This window comes from Hypanus sabinus, chromosome 16, assembly GCF_030144855.1.
Source record: "Hypanus sabinus isolate sHypSab1 chromosome 16, sHypSab1.hap1, whole genome shotgun sequence".
Lineage (NCBI taxonomy): Eukaryota > Metazoa > Chordata > Chondrichthyes > Myliobatiformes > Dasyatidae > Hypanus > Hypanus sabinus.
The window spans coordinates 37,805,897-37,826,720 of NC_082721.1; the positions used below are offsets into that span (position 1 = coordinate 37,805,897).

At 37.6% G+C, this 20,824-nt stretch overlaps 1 protein-coding gene across 6 annotated transcripts in view; it reads right to left on the minus strand.

Annotated features, from left to right (window-relative positions):
* Positions 1–20,824, minus strand: part of chaf1a (chromatin assembly factor 1, subunit A (p150)) — a 58,662-nt gene that overhangs the window by 8,785 nt on the left and 29,053 nt on the right. For 4 of the 6 annotated variants that reach the window (XM_059991581.1, XM_059991582.1, XM_059991585.1 and 1 more), the window contains 10 exons: positions 19,961–20,196; positions 18,835–18,895; positions 17,914–17,994; positions 13,929–14,158; positions 12,462–12,633; positions 11,501–11,581; positions 8,639–8,731; positions 6,183–6,423; positions 4,871–5,394; positions 616–724 (listed from right to left, as the gene is read on the minus strand). In XM_059991581.1, coding sequence (XP_059847564.1) covers positions 616–724; positions 4,871–5,394; positions 6,183–6,423; positions 8,639–8,731; positions 11,501–11,581; positions 12,462–12,633; positions 13,929–14,158; positions 17,914–17,994; positions 18,835–18,895; positions 19,961–20,196 — 1,828 coding nt within the window. The remainder of the gene's footprint in view (positions 1–615; positions 725–4,870; positions 5,395–6,182; positions 6,424–8,638; positions 8,732–11,500; positions 11,582–12,461; positions 12,634–13,928; positions 14,159–17,913; positions 17,995–18,834; positions 18,896–19,960; positions 20,197–20,824) is intronic. The other 2 variants (XM_059991584.1, XM_059991583.1) reach the window with 2 other exon arrangements.

The window sequence follows — 20,824 nt, forward strand, 5'->3', positions numbered from 1 at the left end:
GTTGCAGCTTTACAAAACTCTGGTGAGGTTGCAGTTGGATGCTGGCCACTCCATTATAGGAAAAAGGTGGAGGATTTGGAGAGGATGTAGATGAAATTTACAAGGATGCTGTTTGGATTAGAGGGCAGGTATTAGAAGGTTGGACAAACTAGAGTTGTTTTCTCTGGTGCAACAGACTGCAGGAGACCTTATGGTTTATAAAATGAGAGGCATAGATAGCCAGTATCATCTGCCTACAATCAAAATAGCAAATAGTAGAGGGCTTGCATTTTAGGTGAGAAGGGGAAGGTTAAAGGAGATGTGTAGGGCCAAGATTATTTAAGAAAACAGGAGCAGGTGCCTGGAATATATTGCCAGGAGAAGCAGTGCAGGCTCTTAGATGGGCACGTTAATTAGCAGAGAATGGAAGGATATGAAGCATATGTGGGCAAAAAGGTATTAGAATAATTAGCTCAGCACAACATTATGTGCCTAAGGGTCTGTTTGCATGCTGTACTATTCTAAGGAAAGATATTGGCACTTGGCATGACAATGCAAGAATGAATTAAAATAAATGCAAATCTGCTTAAAGCAGTGATACAACAGGAATCCTTTTAATGCATGGAGAATTTGTACCTTTATCGTTTGGATTAGGCTTGTTCATCTGCACATCAACAATTACACAATCTGTATCATCATCCTCTTCTGTATCAGCCTGAAAACCATCAGTATCCATAGTTTCAGCCTAGAAACAAAGAACACAAAGTTAGCTTGTTATTCTTGAATGTTAGTGTCCAGTCTCACAAAAAGTGAGTGTGAGAATGAGTGAAAAGGAAATTAATCTGTTCACTAACATAATTCATATTAGTTTGTTACTCCAAGAAATTAGTCCAATGGCATATACTAATTGACAGGTACAATTCTAATCATGTTCTATACTCAGTAGACAGAGGCAATGTTTTAATATTTTTCATTAATATTAGTAACTCCTCACCCTTCCAGGAGCATACTTCTAACAAAGTAGTAGGAACTAGTATTAACAACCTGTAATTTATTTGCCTGAGGTGTCCTGGTAAAGTTTATTATTTGTTACAATGAGACAATTTAGCTTAGTCTAAAATCAACCCTCAGCAATCCTATCACTTATTTCTCTATCTTCTTACATGTCCACCCACTTGTCCCTGCAATTCCACTTACCTTAACAAGGAACCAACCAACCTACCAACTTCAAAGTATGGGAAGAAACTAGAGCACCTGGAGGGAATTTAGTAATGGGGAATATACAAACTCTACAGACATCAAAGATCTGAATTGAATCTGGGCCACTGAAACTAAGGCATCAGTGTTAGTAGTTGCATCACTATGCCAACCACACAAGACCATGTTTATGAAGCTGGAATATGCTGTAAACCAATTAGATTACATGACTGTTCCACTGATACACTGCTGTTAACATACAATATTCACCACTTTAAACCACTTTTGATATTCCACTCAAGATGGGAATTTCGGCTTTCAGAATACTGAAATGCAACTTGTTGATGGCATCTTTGACTACTATGCAGATTTAGATCCTTTGGCCACGTATGAACTTTGCTAGTAGACTTCTAGAAGTGCTATGAATCAGCAATTCTAACACAACCCAAAAGATAAATGGAAATAATTTCAGACTAATGCAAACCCGAGTGTCACACATGAACAACATTGTGAGCATCTCCTTTACCATATCTGATGAGATGAAAACAACTTACTTCATCTTTCATACATTATTCATTTTCCATACAAGAGGGCACAATAATAAACAGTCCATATCCTTCTAACTCCCATCCTTTTGTAACTAATATCGCTGTTTCCTCCAACCCAACAATATTATCACTCAATCCAGCTTCTATGGAACAAACATCAAACAAAAGCGGTATCATACCTCGGCATAATAAAAGTTTTGCTTTGCTTCAACTGCCATTAGTATAAATGGAAATATAGCCTTCAACTTTCCCTTTAAACAGGCAGCAGCTACTCTGATGTTGCTATCACTAATTTGGCCAACTAAACATTCTTATAACTCTTTTACATACACTCACTTCCTCCAAATTGAAGGTGTAGCTCCAGAAATTTGCATGGGCTCAAGCTATGCTCTTTTCTACTTGGAATACACAGAACAGTCAATGTTTCAGGCCTAATCATCTCACCAATCATTTTTCTGCTAGTAAACTAAAGCAAATACATCCCACATTTATACAAGTTGCATATTTTGTCATTTTAACAGTCTATATCTACGCTTTTCCTTCCCTGGATGACCAATTCAATTTCTAAGGACGGTTAGCAACCAATATTCAAAGTCCCATTTCTCCCACCTTGCTCCTATAAGGACTCCTTTACACAAAATATCTTTTCTCATATCTGTTTTAGCCACATCACTTTTCGCCCTCCGCTTTATTTCTCACTTCTCTCCTTCCATTTGGCACAAGAGTGGAGTGCTCTTTCACTTTCCACACCATCCACTTCCACAATTGTTCAACCACCTTCTGGAATCACTAACTCATCATCTCCTTCAGTCCCAGCATTCAGAAACACCCATCCTTTCTACAGCTACCCAGTTGCAATCCCATCTCCATCAGTTACTTAGCACTCTCCCCATGCAACCAGAAGGGCTGCATCACTGTTCTTTACCCAATTCCCTTCCAGGCTAAGCAGCAAATTACATACACTTCTTCCAATTTAATGTAACACATTCAGTGTTCAATGCTTTTAGGAACTCCTTTCGTCTGCAAGTGTGCCCCATCTTAGTCATTTTAATTAACCACCCCAGTCTGCTCTCTGTTGGAACAACGCAGAAAGCTGAAGCCCAATGAATACTTGATGAACAGCACCTCACTTTGCATCTTGAGAGTCAATGATCAATTTAACTACTTCAGGTAACTTTCTTGCTTGTTTTAAAATTGGCCAAATCTGACATAGCCTCACAACGACCACTCTCCGTTCCATCATGAAAGGTAGAGGACAGGCAAGGCTGGTCATGAGGGCTCTGGGTGAAGCTGAACAGGTCAATCCCATGTATAGTGGACACAACAGATTACAGAAACATTGATGAACTCCAGCCATACCATCAACTTTGGACAATGGAGATGGGAGATCATCAATGGCCTATACTCCACTGGGAGGAAGGGCCGAAGAAGAGGAATCCTGAAACAAGGTTATATACTTGTGAAAGTAGCTGTTTTTTCCTCCTGATCAGATGGATTCTTTCATTTCAGATTTCCAAATGCTGCATTCTGTAACTTTGTTGTTTTCTTACCTCCAACTGTCCTCATTTATCTTTCTCTGTTTACATTTCTCTAGATAAATTTCATCTTTCAACTATATTAAGCAATCATTTCACTGGATAACCTTAGTCTCTGCCCTATCACAGATGCTTCCTTGAACTCTTCACCCCAGTCTCTTCTCTTCCAGATAACATTTCAGTTCTGATGAAGTCATTAATTGTTTCTCTTTTGACAGATGCTGCCGAACCCGAGTGTCCTCACTATTTCTGTTGTAGTTATTACAGAAGAAAGAAAAATATTTTTAAATTGGAAACATCCCAACCGGACGGCAGAATAAATGCAAGTCCTCAGTTCAAAGCAAGATATGATAATTGAACAGTATTAATAATGATTTAGCCCTTAGTGAGTAGAGATCAGCATCACAAAACTCAATGGCAACTTTTCACTGAAATTTCATGTCGATACCAATTTGAGGTCGAGACAAAAGGTTTGTGATTTACCTGTTTTACAATGAAATACTGTATCCAAAGCAGACATAGTTGTTTAAAAAAATGTACATAGGTCTTCTGTCCTGCACCTATTTTTTAAATATTGCAATGCTTGTGCTTAATTTACATAAATCTCTGCAAATGCAATGTGATTCCACAAAAATACTCTAGATGACAGCCTTGCCCTAGGATAATCAAACACCATTGAGCTTCTATTCACTCTGGACTGACATGTTAAAGGAAGGTGAAGAGGAATTTAAAGCCTACAGATATTAAAAGTAACTGAAGCATAAAAATGATTATGTATTCCACAAATGCTAGAATCTGATCTAAAAACAACTGCTGATGGCCACTGAGTTAAACTATTGCTACTCAAGATGCAAAGGACTTGGCTCTTAAAAGAAAATTGTATCTCACAGAAGATTCTACTTGATTGGGCCATTGGTTAATTTGGGCAGCCATTTATTAGAGACAACTTTTAAAGAACAGCTAATTAATAAGTTAACTGGGATTCTCTTAGTTTACTTGGGACACTTAGTTGGGACAGAAGACTTTTGCTGAACAGTTTCTAACTAGCATCAGTTGCATGGTCCTTAGATGCTACACTGTACTTAGAATGACCAGTTTTTAAATAGCATCAGTTGCATGTGTTTGTTTTCAAAAAGCAGTAATTTCTGTCACCGAGTTGCGATCAATAAGCTGTGAGAGAATTTGGAGCAGTTTTGTTCACTGTGGCTACAAGTATTCAGGCTTGGCAATGCCAGAGATGGCTGGGAGTGAAAATGAAAATTTCACTACTTCAAGTTAGGCATTATGATGAATTTGAATAATCTTGAATGCTAGAATTAAATGAAGATTTGGAGGAATTGCTTAAAGGATGGGGGGGGGGGGGGGGGGGGGAGAGAGGTGTGTGTGTGCATTGATTTTGATCATTTACAGTCAATTATAAGAACACAACAGAAATTCCTCCAGGAATATTAGGAACTAACATAGCTTTATAGTAATGTATAAGTATTGGCTGCATTCAAATTTATTCTGTATTTCACTTAAATCTATAAATTATTACTCAGTTAAATGGTAGTCTTTAAAAAAAAACCTTTTTCCATAACAAAATGTAATTTAGTTTTAGAGCAATCTTACCTGATCTGCTTCAGTGTCTACACACTTCTGCATGAACTTTTTTATGGACATACTTCCAGCTGGCTTCCGCTTTCCTGAACTGGATATGCACTGTGCTGTATTCTTCACCAAATTGGGAGTATTCTGTCCGCCTCCCACTGTAACGGTACACTCCTCCTTGACTGTAGGTTGGACTTGTGTGAGGTAATTCCATTGTCCTGGAACAGGAAGGTTCTCCATACTGAATTTTCTCAGCACCGCTTCATGTACATACCAACATTTTAATCTGAATGCCATTCTTTTCTCATATACTCCATTTTCTGTAATAAGTCTCTTCAATTTTGCCTTGGATGGGATGGAGACGTCCTCATCCACTGTGGGTGTCTCAGGTCTTGAGACATCAGAGCTTGGTGGACTCGAATCAGAAGGAGGAAGTGCTGGCACATCTGTAGAAGGTTTATGTTTGTACCACTCCTGAAATTCCTTGATAATAGCTTTTTTGCCATTCACATTTCCATGAAGTAGTGGAAGCAGGCTTATTAATACTGAACAAAAGAAATTACACATCACCAAAAGAAGCACTTCACAGTAAAACATTTAAAATATCTGCTGCAATCATATGCATAGAACCTCCCCCCCCCCCCCCCCAACAAAATTACTGAATTCCTTATGGCAACTTGCAAGAGAAACACCAGGTATCATATCCTAAATGTATCAACATCTTAAGTATTCTCTCGGATACAAGTTTAGACCTTGAATGCAAATCAAGGTCTGCAAAATTGATAAGTCACAATGTCAACATGGTTCAAAGGAAGCAATTTAGTTCAAATATAAAAGGTTCTAGATTTAGATTGCAATTCTATAAGGAAGAGAAGCCAATATCTTCACTGTGATAAATATTTTGAGATGCTTCCTTGCAGTCAAATCACCAAGTTGAAGCTTGCTAAGACCTCTTGATTGCAAAATATCGTACTCTTTGAAGAACACGTTTCTCTTATTATTCTAGTTAAATGAATTAACACTACCGTTAAGACAGATCAACCCATCTCCTAACATGAGTTTTTCATACCTTTTAGCCTATTAGTGCAGAAATAATCTGAGTGGTTTTTTTTTTGTAAGTTCTAGTCTTCAGCACTCATATTAATATGTAAGTATGCCAAAGACTTATTTTATAAATACAGTCCATGCAGTATCTGGTAAATGATCATCTAACTACCACAGTAGCAGGCCACTACTGTGGTATAAATTGCTGTAAAAATAAAGTGCTGTAAATTTCAATTAAAAAGAGCTAATGTTCAGAGCATTCTGAATTCTAGATAGATTGGCCCCTTACTTTGTTCTTCTTTTAATTTCCCATTGTGCATTTCCTGCATCTGCTCATCTTCGATCATGTGAATTGAAAACTGCTGAAGTGTCTTCATGGTGGAGTCATTTAACACATCACCGTCATTCTCCCAAAAACATCCAAGCAAGGTGGGCTGCAACACTTGAAATTTCTTTCCTTTCATCAACTCATCCCATTCTTTCGCTTTCATCCGCTGACGGATTTTCTGCTTTTCAGGATTTTCCCCCTCCTGGACAAAGGAAAAATTAAACTCAACTTGCTTTTTCTAGAAGAACCATTAATTTAATCAAAATTCACCACAGAGGCAATGTATCTACTTGTTATTGTTCCCCAATCTCAGGGGCAAGGCAGGCCAGGGAAGAACCTTTAAGTGCATTGAATTTTCAATCAAAGAACTTAAAGAGTAGGAAGGAGGGGAAAAAAAAAGGGAAGTTATGGTCTACATGAGGAACTCACTTCTATCTTGATCAGTAATTTACTTACACAAATCACTGACCATACCAGGGAGACATCCATTCCAAACTCATCTATTTCATCATGCAATTATTCTGGTTACCAGTGGAGCTCCACAGGGGTCAGTGTTGGGATTGCTGCTTTTTACGATGTACATCTATGATTTGGACTATGGATTAATGGATTTGTGGCTAAAATTACCGATACAAAGAGAGGTGGAGGAGTGGGTAGTATTGAGCAAACAAGAGAGCCTGCAGAGAGATAGTTTAGGGCAGGGGTCGGCAACGTTTACCACCGAAAGAGCCAATATGGACCCATTTCCCACAGAAAAGAAAACACTGGGTGCCACAAAACCCGTTTGACATTTAAAATGAAATAACACTGCATACAACAGTTTTTTTTTGCCTTTATGCTGTATAAACAAACTATGTGTTGCATTTATGAAATTGATAAACTCCTGCAGAGAAAACGAAATAACATTTCTGCATGCAACAAAAACATTTTGAACTCCGAAAAAAAGACGTTGGGTTGAAGGTTACTCCATAGTCAGTCTACCTTGGATCGAAGAATTAAAAGAAAGCGCGCACTGGTGGGTGTCAGGCATTGGCAGTGGTGATGTATATTAATAGCGATAAAAAACACGTTGTCGCGGTGTGCTACACACAGCACTAAAATAAAGACACTGCAGTCAAAGGTAACTTTATTCAAACTAAACAGCCTTGCTTTAAAGCCTCCCTCAACCCGTCCCCGTGGGCGCGGATGCTCCAAAAGACATGTACTCACAAACCCCCGTAGGCTATCTCCCTTAGCCGGAACGGTGGCTAATTGTGAGCCGGTTCGGATGTGCCAGGAAATGGGGTCTCCACAACGTTTTTAGATTGTACAAGATCACCATAATCTTCAAATTTCGAAATACATTTCAAAAACTAACAAACCACGGGGAGCCGCAGCACAGAGATGAAAGAGCCGCGGGTTGCCGACCCCTGGTTTAGGGGAATGGGCAAAGAAGTGGCAAATGAAGCACAATGCTTGAAAGTGTATGGTCATGCACTCTGGTGGAAGAAATAAACGAGCAGACTATAATTTAGATGGGAAGAGAATTCAAAATGCAGCGATGCAAAAGGGACTTGGGAGTCCTTGTGTAAGATACTCTAAAGGTTAACTCCAGGTTGTGAAGAAGGCAAATGCAAAGCTGGCATTCATTTCCAGAGGTATAGAATAGAAAAGCATGGCTGTGATGTTGAGGCTCTATAAGGCACTCATGAGACCACATTTGGAGTATTGTGTGCAGTTTCGGACTCCTTATTTTAGAAAGGATATACCAACATTAGAGAGGATTCAGAAGGTTCATGAGAATGATTCCAAGAACGAAAGGGTTACTGTATGAGGAACGACTAGCAGCTCTTGGGCTGTAATCCCTGGAGTTCAGGAGAAAAGAGGTGGTGGGGATCTCATAGAAACATTCTGAATGCTAGAAGGCCTGATCAGTTTAGGTATGGCAAAGTTACTTCCCATGGTAGGGGAGTCTAGGACAAGAGGGCATGACTTTAGGGTGTCCATTTAGAACAGAGATGTGGAGAAATTACTTTAGTCAGAGGGTGGTAAATCTGTGAAATTTGTTGCCATGAGTGGCTGTGGAGACCAAGTCATTGGGTGTATTTAAGGCAGAGGTAGATAGGTTCTTAATTAGCCAGGGCATAAGAGTATGGGGTGAAAGCAGGGGAGTGGGGATGACTGGAAGAATTGAATGGCAGGGCAGACTTGATGGACCAAATGGCCCACATCTGCTCCTATATCTTATGGTCTTTATGATGCACTAAAACCAAATTCTGCTTCAGCTTAAATCAACAGATTTAGGATAAATTAGAAATTATACTTACTTCAGGACCTGCTACATTACAGGACCATTATTCGAGTTATCAAGCAATGAAGAGTGTTATTAATAGGCAAGTGATGTAACAGTGGCTCAGTCACCTCTGATAAAGCCATACCTCATCAGTTGCACCTTCATCTTCAGACAGATAGCCATGGGGAACAAAAAATCCATCATCATCATCTTCATCATCTCCCTCATCATCGTCATCCTAAATAAAAGATAAAAAATGAATATTATCAAACACAAATATTTACATTCAGTCAGGTTTATTCCTATAACCTACTGTAGATGAATAAAGTGTGGGGAAAAATCCCTGGTGCATACATTACATACCATGCTGAAGTTGTCCTTCAAATACTCCCATTATTGCATTTCAGCCCGCCATTGTGATTTTAAATACAAGGACTATTCCCTTACTTGTGGCTTACTGTGACCTCCATGATACAAATTTTCACATAGAAAAGGTCTTTAGGAAGTTATCTCCTTTGTCAATCTCTACACATGGTACAGACAGGACAAGTGTAGGATGACTACTTCAAAGGTTCAAAGTACATTTATTATCAAAGTATGCAGACAGAATACAACTCAGATTGTCCTCCTGTAGGCAGCCACGAAACAAAGCAAACACACTAAATCTTACTGAAAAACTTTTTCCAATAACAATCGATAAATACAAAAATAGGATAACTACAAAAGTGGATATAGCAATAACAAAAATATTAAAAGTTTATATTTTTCATCTTGAGAACATCAAGACATTTCATTAAAAAATTGCTTTTTAACCTATTACCTCATTTTGCAGAGAGGGTTTTACACAATTGCAGAGTTAACTAAAGAATCAGTATGCAGAACAATAGCTTTGAAAAATTGTAGAGGTCAGCAAAATGAACCGTAACGGCCTTCCCAATCCTGAGCATTTCTATTACACTGGACAACAAAGATTTTGCTTCTTGAATACCTTTAGGTGTACCTAATGAATTCTGGGCTACTGATCATGAAAATCACCATGAAATGTCCCCATCATGCACCATTTTTTAATAAACATGTTTATTATTTCAATAATTCAAGTCAATTAAAACATTGCCTACAATATAAGCTGGAAAGTTTCCCATCTCGTCCAGGCATGCTTAGGCGGAGTGGCTGCTGCATAGCAGGACAGGTTTTTAGTAATAATTATTAGGTTCAGAACTATAAGGATGGAATTTGCTAACACCAGGCACTAAAATTTCTATGAAGGATTTTGATATTTGAGACAGATACTTCCCAGAATAACTGATGCCAAGATTAAGGAAAGCATTTCTAGTGAGACCAGAGAAAATCACATGGAATGCATTCAAGGAAGTTGTTGAAATTTTTCTTGGCAGCTACAGAGCATCAAACTACATGCAGCTGGTTGAAAGCATGCTTCAAGCATATAAAACCATGAAATGCAACATGTCACTAAAGATTCATTTTCTGCATTCCCACTTAAATTTCTTCCCTACAAATCTTGGTGCTGTTAGGTTTCACCAGGACATTGCGGTCATGGAGAAAAAATACCAGGGAAACTGGAATTCATCAATGCTGGTGAATTACTGTTGTACACTTAAGCAAGAAGCCTCAGACACTGGGTACAAATGAAAATCATTTAACAAAATATTTTTAACTTAGCTGAACTATTGCAAATCATCAGCACCATTATGCAATTAAGCACATTACAGGTAGTCCCCAAGTTACGAACGTCCGACTTACAGACACCTCGTACTTACGAACTGAGGGAGGAGAATGATGTCCACCATTTTAAGTCCAATTGCGACGCTGTCCACCATTTTAAGTTGTTGCCATTGACACTGTGTTGAGTGTTCAACTTTGTATTTGGCTTACATTTCTCTTAGTAAGATTCACCCTGACCCCGGCCGGCTGGTGGCGCAGTGAGATCAGTGCTGGGCTGGAGAACGGAGGTTCCCGAGTTCGATTTAGTGACAGACCATTCCTGTGCTGGGTTGATGTCGAATCAGTAACTCCCGTACCATTCGTGCCAGGTTGTTGTCGAGCTTGCAACTCGACCTCGTAAAAAAAAACACTGCCACCTCTAGTTTAAATTTCCACACAGAATACTGTGGAGGATCTAATACCCAAACCCAGCACAGCCCCCATTTGTCCCACTTAACCTGTCTCAGTGTGGTGCAGTTTAGGACCCGGGCAATTCAGTGCTGTGATCCCTAGGACTCAGTGGACCTCGGGAGCCGGCGCAGGTCGGGACCCACCGCCCACAGTGTTTCTGTTCCATTGACAGGAAGTGATTGTGTTTGAAAATAAAGTGGAAATAATAAAGTGTTTGGAAAGAGGTTTAATGCCATCAGTCATTGGAAAAGCATTAGGCTACAGTCCATCAATCATCGGAACAATTTTAAAGGATAACAGATAAAGTGAGAATAATGGAGCATGTGAAAGGCCCTGCCCCGATGAAAGCTACAAATATTACTAAGCAACGCAGTGGCTTAATTATTGGAATACATATGTCTCTTAAGTGTTTTATATGCATAGAAAGGTAAAATATATACAATATACTAAGACAAACGTTTGACTAACTGACACTAAATAATACTGAATGTACTTGTTCCGACTTACGTACAAATCCGACTTAAAGACGGACTCAGGAACGGAACTCGTACGTAACCCGGGGACTACCTATATATTCAATAAAAGTTAATTTGTTGTTTCTCCAAATTCCTAAGTGATACAAGTAGTCTGAAATTATATTTGTGTTCATCTTCAAACAGTCTATCATAAACAAAAACAGTTCTGAGGAAGTAACACTTGAAAAAATTTGTTGTCCAGTATCTACCAGTATGAAGTGGAAAACATGTAAAAAGTTGTTCCTTAACACGAACATTTTGAATTGCAGATTCTCCAATCAAAACTTAAATCATGATTAAACAGTAATGAATTTATTAAGAAAAACATCATTAAATGACATTAAAACATCTGAACTAACCCCTTCACTGTGGGAGAGAGATTCGCCGGGTTCTTCTTCCTCCCATTCATCATCACTGTCCACTTCATAATCCAATAACTGCTGTAGGAGCAAAATAACATTTATACTTCTGGAGAGTTAAAAGGGTAACTTTAAATGCTTCATGTTGCTACAAAGGAAGGACTCAGCCACGACTGATAGCTGCATCAACGAGCTGACAATCCTATCCAAATAATACTGTCACACAGTACTCAACAACTAAAGGACTGATGAAATGTTTATTTCACATTTTGTACATGTTTTTACCCAGCATAAATCCCATAAGAGTAAATGAATTCTATTCAATATTTCAACTTTGGGTAGCAGATTTGGGAATTCTGCAAATGTGAATTTCCATAACTCAAATGGCCACAATGAGGGCTGTCTGTCCAAGGAGATGCGCAGAAATGATCTAATTGGTTCAAAGCACCCCAATAATTAATTTCCCATGCAAAGTATTGACTCCCTTGTGCACTATTATAACAGTTCACCACTCTCAACTAAAGTTGCAGCACATACTCATTGGAATATGACAAATGCTACAAATGTTATCAGCAAGGATAGTTCAGACTAATAAATGCTTCTCGGGGTTTTAGGCGGGTCCAGGTATGTACTTTAACTACCATTTCGATGACAAACTCTGCCATTTTCATCAGGGAAGTTGGCAGAGCTTGTCATCAAAACATCTGTTAAAATTGATGCCTGTATCTCAATGGAAGCACAAGAATTTGTTCACCACATATGCAGGAAAGAACTAGATCTTTTTCATAGTTCAGATTGTTAACAATTTTATTATGGTCCAGCTGAATTAACAATATGATGAATACAAAATGACAATTTTCAATAATGCTTAGCATTATTTTTTATTACTAAAAGAGTGGGAATTTTAAGAGAACCATTAATACATCTCGCATCATATCATTTTCTGCATCAGCTTCCTTACCTCATCCTTAGCAAATGGATTCCGAGGTTTCACCTTTGCACTCTGCTTCTGCCAGGTTCCCCAATAGGCAGGGCGATGATTTTCATGAAATTGTAGTAACTTCATTCTGCAAAGTTTCCTCCTATCAATGGTTCCACTACCTGAATTAGTGTCTATCACAATCACATCACTGCTTGAAGAGAATGCAAAATTAGTATCAATTTGGAAGTGAACATGGATCAACTACTCTATAAACCTATTTAAATAGTACAATTATTGTGACTGCAAACCCTGTCCATACACAAAACTTCATCTTATAGTCTTAGCAGTAGACTTTGGCTAGTATCCACTTGTAATCAGGGAAGATTTCCAGCATGCAAATTAAACTAATCGTCTCAGGTGCAAACTGAGTTTTACAAAACATACCAATATTGCTGATGTATTCTATTTTAATACTTCTGTAAAAAATCTGAATTTCATTTCAGAATTACACATGTAACAAATAGCATAAAAGCCCAAAACAAGGTAATTCCCATCATTTGTCACTTCACTCACAGTAAAGATTTTAAGTTGCCCAGCCTCCAGCTTCCTATCTATTAAATTGCACTCCTTCCACCCCAAGTCAGCAGCAAATTTAGCAAAAGTCTTAGAAGAAATAAAATCATGGCTTTGAGATTTATTTTATGGTAGAACATAAAAATAGTGAATGGAGGAAATGCAACACACTGATGTACAAGAGGCATCACAAAGATACCACTGGAGAAGACTAGTTTTGGAATTAAACAACGGTAACCAATCAGATTCAATCATGGACCAGTTCAGCACACACAGGCAGAAGGACTACTCGAACTCAACAGACTACTAGTAATTCAGAAAAACAATCTAGGAGGAGGGATGAAACAATGACATGAGCAAACTAGCTAAAGTTAACTATGAGAAGGGGAAAGATAATTTTATATCCAAAAGACACAGGAGCAGAATTAGGCTATTCAGCCCACTGAGTCTGCTCTGCCATTCCATTACAGAAACATAGAAAACCTACAGCACAATACAGGCCCTTTGGCCCACAAAGCTGAGCCAAACATGTCCTTCCCCGAGAAATTTCTTAGGGTTACCCATAGCCCTCAATTTTTCTGAGCTCTATTTTCCTGTCCAGGAGTCTGTTAAAAGTCCCCATCGTATCTGCCTCCACCACCGTTGCCGGCAGCCCATTCCACGCACTCACCACTCTCTGTATAAAAAACTTACCCGATATCACCTCTGTACCTACTTCCAAGCACCTTAAAACTGTGTCCTCTCGTGCTAGCCACTTCCGCCCTGGGAAAAAGCTTCTGACTATCCACACGATCAATGCCTTTCATCATCTTATATACCTCTATCGAGTCTGTATATGAATATATTATTTCATTTGACTGCACATTATCTATCCTTATTCCTACTAGTTCATCATAAAAGGAAATCCTGAAAAATATAGTAATTTATTTTTACCTGCATGAACTACCTTCAGTGATGCTTATTCTTGGACTTGTAGGGCCAGATGTTCGGGGCTTCTTCTTGTGCATTTCTTTGAAGTAATTAGAACTGAAACTCTGATGTTCCAGCAACTCATCTAATTGCTCAAGTACTTCTTGATCCAAGTATATCCGACTCGTTGGGGCAAGAACCATGTGTTCTTTGATTTCAAAAGGAGCAAACTTTCCACAGGATCCAGCAAGAGTCTATGGAAGAAACAGATTTTTGGTTACAGGTGTAGAATGGATTGACATATACAGTGGCAGTACTTGTAGTAGTGTTGCTATTATCCAAGTATTCAGTTTTCCTGTACTACCATTCTAATGTTAATGCAAGTGTGGCTGCTTACTCAAAACAAACTCAATGTTAAGAGAGAAGCCCAAGCAAGAAAGGTAGATAGACAAGTAAATAAAAGGATGCAGTAAGATTAGCATCAAAATAAGTTTAAAGATGAACTGAATTCTATCCCACATAGACCAACACAGATTAGGAGGAATGCTTTACGAAAGTCAATCCAAAGGATTAAATGCTGCAAATCAAGTTGTGTGGTGGGATAAAGTTCATAATAAACATATATCATTTTAGTTAATGCTTTGACACACTGGTAGGAGATCCTGTTGTTTATTCTCATGTTAATCCTCAATGTGACAGATGTCATTTAGATGTGGCTTCATTGACCCACATGTTTTGGTCATGTCCTACTTTACATAATTATTGGAAGGACATATTTGCTACCATTTCCTCAATTTGGAATATTGATTTACAACCTCATTTTATCACTGCAATTTTTGGTATACCAAATGAAGATGATAGTCGATTCTCCCCTTCAATTAGACGAATGATTGCCTTTGTAACATTAATGGCCAGGAGATCTATATTACAAAATTGGAAAGTAGTAAATCCTCCTACCACATTTCAATGGTTCTCTCAAACTATTTCTTGTTTAAAGTTTAGAAAAAATTAGAAGTACTATTTTTGATTCATCAATTAAATTTGAAGAAACTTGGGGACCGTTCATTCGACACTTTCATATGAACTAATTTGACTTCTTCCAGACCTTTACTCTTATTATTCTTGTTCTGGTATGGAGTTCCGGAGTTTTTTGACACTATCATATACTTATAAACTATTATTATTGCCCATGTTAGTTTAGGTTTATTTTTTTATTATTTCTTTAAATATACATTTTTTCTTATATTTTACATTTTTTTCTTTTGATGATTATTTTTAATCTTTTCATGTATAATCAATATAGATTGGATTGATATTGTATGATCCTTTTTCGCTGATAGTTTAATAAGATATTGTTATCTTGTTACCAACTCAATTTCAAATCTATTGTATTCATAACATATGTAATATAATATTATGTTATGTTTTTTTTAAAAAAACTAATAAAAAGATTGAAAAAGAAAGAAAGGAGATCCTGTTGATTCAAGATCCTGTGCTTTCACTGAAGAAGCAAGTGGCCATCATACCTGGTGAACCAACAAAGCAACTGAAAAACTTGGGAGGTTAAAATTCAGGAACAGGAGAGGTGGACTGTTACCTAACCAGTTGCTGAAAAGAGTACAAAATGATCAGCAGTAGCTTCCCAAGAATGTTGTCCAGAGGACAATGGCAATGTTTCAAAGGCAAAGGAAAGCGTAGTGCTCAAAAGGATCTGCTTCCACATAAGGAGACTAAATAATGTCAGTCTTGAGATCATTTATCAGGATTCACAGTAGAATTAAAGATGAATAAGAGGACAGCACCAGATCAGAATTGGCCAACTGATACAGGAATTAATTACAAAATTAATCAGGTAGTAGTACAGAACTTTCCCAAAATAAGCAGTATTTATGCAAAGTATCTAGGAACTACATTGAAATTGATGGCAAATATTGCCTAAAAGCAAAAATATGCATAATTTGTAAATATTAACATACTGAAAAATGGAACATTGTGAATAGTGTATTAACTATTGCATGTGATAATTACAGGTCAGCATGACCAGTCAACTGATCTACTTGAAAACATTCCCAGTTTAATTAGTTAATTTCAAGCTTACAACATTTGGTTCTTTACTGGGAAGTTTAGTTGACAACTTGATCATTTTCTTGCATCAGCTGTATTTACCTTGTTAGCTGTTACTGCCATCTTTTTCTTCTTAAATTGGTACTAAAATTTCATATTTACAATTTTTACCATCTTACCCGTGCAGACAAAATCAATTCCTCCCCCACCCACCTTTAAGACTGAATCATCCAAGCTCTTTATTATTTAAGGAAGCATTTGCGTGTTTCCATTAGTTTCTGGTTTTCCAGAAACAAAAGTTTTAAAATATATATATTTTTTGCATAATTTTTAATCTTTCAATACTTGCATACTGTATAAAGTATACTGAATGAGATTTACTTATTTTTTTCTTCTATATTATGTATTGCATTGAACTGCTGCTGCTAAGTTAACAAATTTCACATCACATGCTGGCTGGCGATAATAAACCTGAATCTGAAAAAGTTAAGTACCCTTGTATTGATTCAAACTTAATGGTTTAAAACAAGGTAGGATTAAGGGAGTGGTCAAGAGAAAAATTCCTTGTTAACTAATCTTGCTCCAAGATTTTTAGCATAAAAGATTCTACAGATGCTGGAAATCTTGAACCACACACACAAAATGCTCAAGGAACTCAGCAAGTCAGACAGCATCAATGGAAGAAGTAAGTGGGGGAGGGGAGATGATAGATGGAAGAGTGTCTTATGTGCCTCCCTTGTCCACGTCCCTCTTCAGGGTCCCCAGTCATCCCAGGAGAAGCAACACTTCACTTGCGTGTCTACTGAGGGCATCCACTGCTTCCAGTGCTCCTGGTACAGTCTCCTCTACAACCCACGAAAACTGACGTAGAATTGGGTGGCAGCTTTGTCAGGAACCTTTGCTCTATCTGCTACAGAAGACAGGATCCTCCAGTGACTACCATTTCAACTCAACTTCCCATTCGACATGTTCGTTTATGGCCTCCTTTATTGCCATGAGGAGGCCACACTCAGGTTGGAGGATCAACACCTCACATTCCATCTAGATAGCCTCCAATCTTATCACATGAACATCAATTTAAAAATATATTAGCTTTATTTATCCCCAAATTCCTCTAATTTCCAGTAATTACTCCTCCCTTCTCTCTATTTAATTTTCCATTCTGGTTACCTTCTCCTTCCCCTTCTCATCATTCCCCTCTCTCTAGTTTCCCTCCTCCTTCCTCATCTCCTATGGTCCACTATCCTCTCCTACTAGATTACTCCTTCAGGCCTTCACCTATTCCACTTATCACATCCCAGCTTCTTACATCACCCTCCTTCTAACACAACCCACCTACTTCCATCCCTCACTTGGTCTCACCTGTCACTTGCCAGCTTTCATTCTTTTCCCTCCACCCCCCAACCTCTTACTCTGGCTAAGCCTCTTTCCTTTCACACTGAGTGTTTATTCCCCTCCATAGTTGCTGCCTGACTGACTGAATTCCTGCAGCATTTTGTGCATGTTGCCCAAGATTTTATAGTCTTATTTTTAAGTTACAGGGCTCAAGTTAGTTATGTTTTACCTCAGGAAGATAAAGCCAGATTGCAAAGGAAGTCCAATTAGTTTGCGCATATTGTAGCTAGCTCCAAAGCATAATCAGAAGTCCGAAAACACTGAAGGTATCTTTCACTGCAAAATTCCTATTAGATTATAACATTTCAAATTACACATCACAAAGAAAATATACTTACCTGCATAACCTATCAAACATTTGCTTGCATAGTTAAGGTAAATTGGAATGAGTTGAAAAAATTTTCAAACCTGCAATCTACACTTTTGGAAAGGTAACAAAATGAAAATAGTATATTAATGAGTCGTTAGAGGACCTTTATACTTCATTTGTATAAGAAAGCTTGCATTTCAGACAATGAAATACTCAAATCTTTAAAAAATTTACATTTACCTTAGGGGCCTGGGGAGCCTTTGGTTTTCGGAAGAATCTTGTTATTTCTGAAATTTCTTTTACTTTTTCTGCCTTCAAACGCTGTAACCATATTAAACATGTATTCTTCAGAAATTACCATTAGGCAAAATAAAAGCTCCTACATTATGATTGATATTATAGTTTGTAAACCATTTTCAATAACTAAAGTACTTCAAGTGCACATTAGAATAACTACTCTTATGTATAGAAATTACAGGGACAGCTTTCACACAGCATTACCCAACTTCAGGAATAATCACCATTATACACGCGCCAAACCAAAAAAGAAATCTAATAAAACTAATATTCATTTGCTACCTCTCTCTAGACCCATGATCAAACGTATCAAATGCTTATGTAGGTATTCTTATACAGTGCAATATGGATCTCTGCCTGTCCATTAGCATTTCAGGAACTTGGTTCCAGCTCTTAGACTTTGAAAATTTTGAATTACTTCCTCCCAACCTTCCACTAATTACATTAAACCTATGTACTCCATGCAAAACGTGAAAATAGGTTCTTCTTGCCCCATCCTCAACCTAACTTCACACTTTGTGCATCACTGCATTGGTATTTTCAGTAGACTCCTGCACAAATGAAAATCAATGCTAATCTAGCCACTCTCCACTCATGAAAAACATTCTCTAGTCTTTGCAAACTCTCAGTACTCCCTTCAGCAGTATCACTCTTGTCATGTGTAACAAAAACCTTAATTATGTGTTGCTGGACTGAAAACAAGGTGACAGTGTGAAAGGAGAGGATATTTCTTGTTTGGAAATATAAACCAAGATTAGGGAAAGAAAACGTTTTGATGAAGAGCAAAAGATGAATTATAGGTAGCTATACTTCAAGAGCTGCTAACTTAAAAGCAAAGAAATTCAGAAATACTAATTTGCCTGCCTTTTCTTCTTCTTTCAACCGTTTTTCCTCTTCCTTCTTTTTCTTCTCTTCCAATTTGGCCCTGTAAAATATCACAAATTTTACATCTACATAAACAAATTAATAAGTTCAAGTAATGCTCAGTCAATATACTAAAGAGGTAAAAATGTACGATATACCACTAACAAATCTAGTATCAGAAACAAGAGAAAATCTGCAGATGTTGGAAATCCAAGCAACACACACAAAATGCTGAAGGAACTCAGCAGGCTGTGCAACATCTATGGAAAAGAGAGTCAACCATCAGTCCTGATGAAGGGTCTCAGCCCAAAATGGCAACTGTACTCTTTTCCAGATGCTGCCTGACCTGCTGAGATCCTCCAGTATTTTGTGTATGAAGCTAGTATCATGTTGTGTACATTCTAATCCATAGTTTATTGGTTCAAACTGCACCATCAGGAGCACACAACCTAATTTTCCACTTCAGTGGAAAACCAAAGGACATAAGCCATCATCTCCATGCAGGCAGTGATACAGCAGATAAAATGGTAGTACTTGAAACTGTTTTGCTCCTGTTCATAATTCTTTTCTGCATCAAATATTGGATGTTAACAAATACATTACCATTTAACTGCTATTTGTTGTACTTTCAGCTTGCAAAGTGGCATGCATCTCCAGACAAGTTACAGCAACCTTAATTTCTTAGGATACACCACAGGCATTAATGGAACGCAGATGTGGACCTGCTTATAATCCCACCAACATTGTAGCAAACCTTAAAATGTCTAAACATCTGTACTATTCAATCACAGAAAGAATTTAAACATTTCCCCATCATAGTGAAATTATGTGAACTAAATAGCATACAACTGCCTGACAGAATAGTTACATTTCAAATAACTGTAGGTTCCAAAACAAGGCTCTATTCATGAATCAAAAGCTGAAAACATTCAAGAGTTTATAAAATTAAAATCAAAGTCCTGAAGTGATATGTAGATCACAATTGTAGAGCATTTTGAACTAAATCAATCCTAAAGCAATATATTCTAAGATTGAGCCAGGAATATGCATGACGATGAATTATAAAACAAGTTACTCCCACAAAATAAAAACAAGAAGTGACAAGGATGGGAAGAAAGTTACACACTCTAATGCATCTTGTTTTTCTTTCCGTTTTTCCTCTTTTAATCTTAATCTCTCTGCTTTCTCCTTTTCTTCTTTTTCTTTTCTCTCTTTCCTCTCCTTGTCCTTCTGTTCTTTTTCCTCATCCTTTTTTCTCTTTGCTTCTTCTTTTGCACGCTCTTTGGCAAGTTTGGCCTCCTCTCTTGCACGTTCCCGCTCTTCTTTTTGTAATTTAAGCTTTTGTCGTTTCTCTTCACGCTGCTACAAGAAAAGTATCAACTCTGTTAAAGAAAATGTTTCAAAGTTGGTTCTAAAATGCTTGAAGATACCTATTTTAGCTAGTTTGCTTTTGTAATCATGTAAATAAAAAGAGAAGTATTTTCTTGATTTCCCCCAAAACTTTTGATCCAATATCTGCCACTCTGCTGCATTTAGGAACAACTACAACAAAAAACACTTGACATGTTCTAAAAGAATATGGAGATCCTATACCCAAGAACTACGATGTAAAGAACACTGCACAAGGGAAGTTCAACTACAAGGTAAATTAGTGCTCAATTCAGGAGAAAAATGGCCAATGCAAAAGACAATTTTTTTTTTACTAATTTCACCCAACTCCCACACTTTGACCTTCGGTTTCATTTCCCTTTATCCATTCAAAATTAGTGTAATCTAATATCATTGTGGTACAAAAATGACTTCTCAAAAAGACAGATCTAGTGCAGGTAGAGCAGGAAACTCGTTATTGTAGATATGATTAAGCCTTAAAGTGCACCTTAATGTTTCTTGTTAATTGCACCAAAAAGCTGCAAATAAATTAAAGTAATTTTAATTTACTTAATCAAATGTTGCCAGTATCTTTCTAGTTATCCTCCTTCCACCTTTTTAC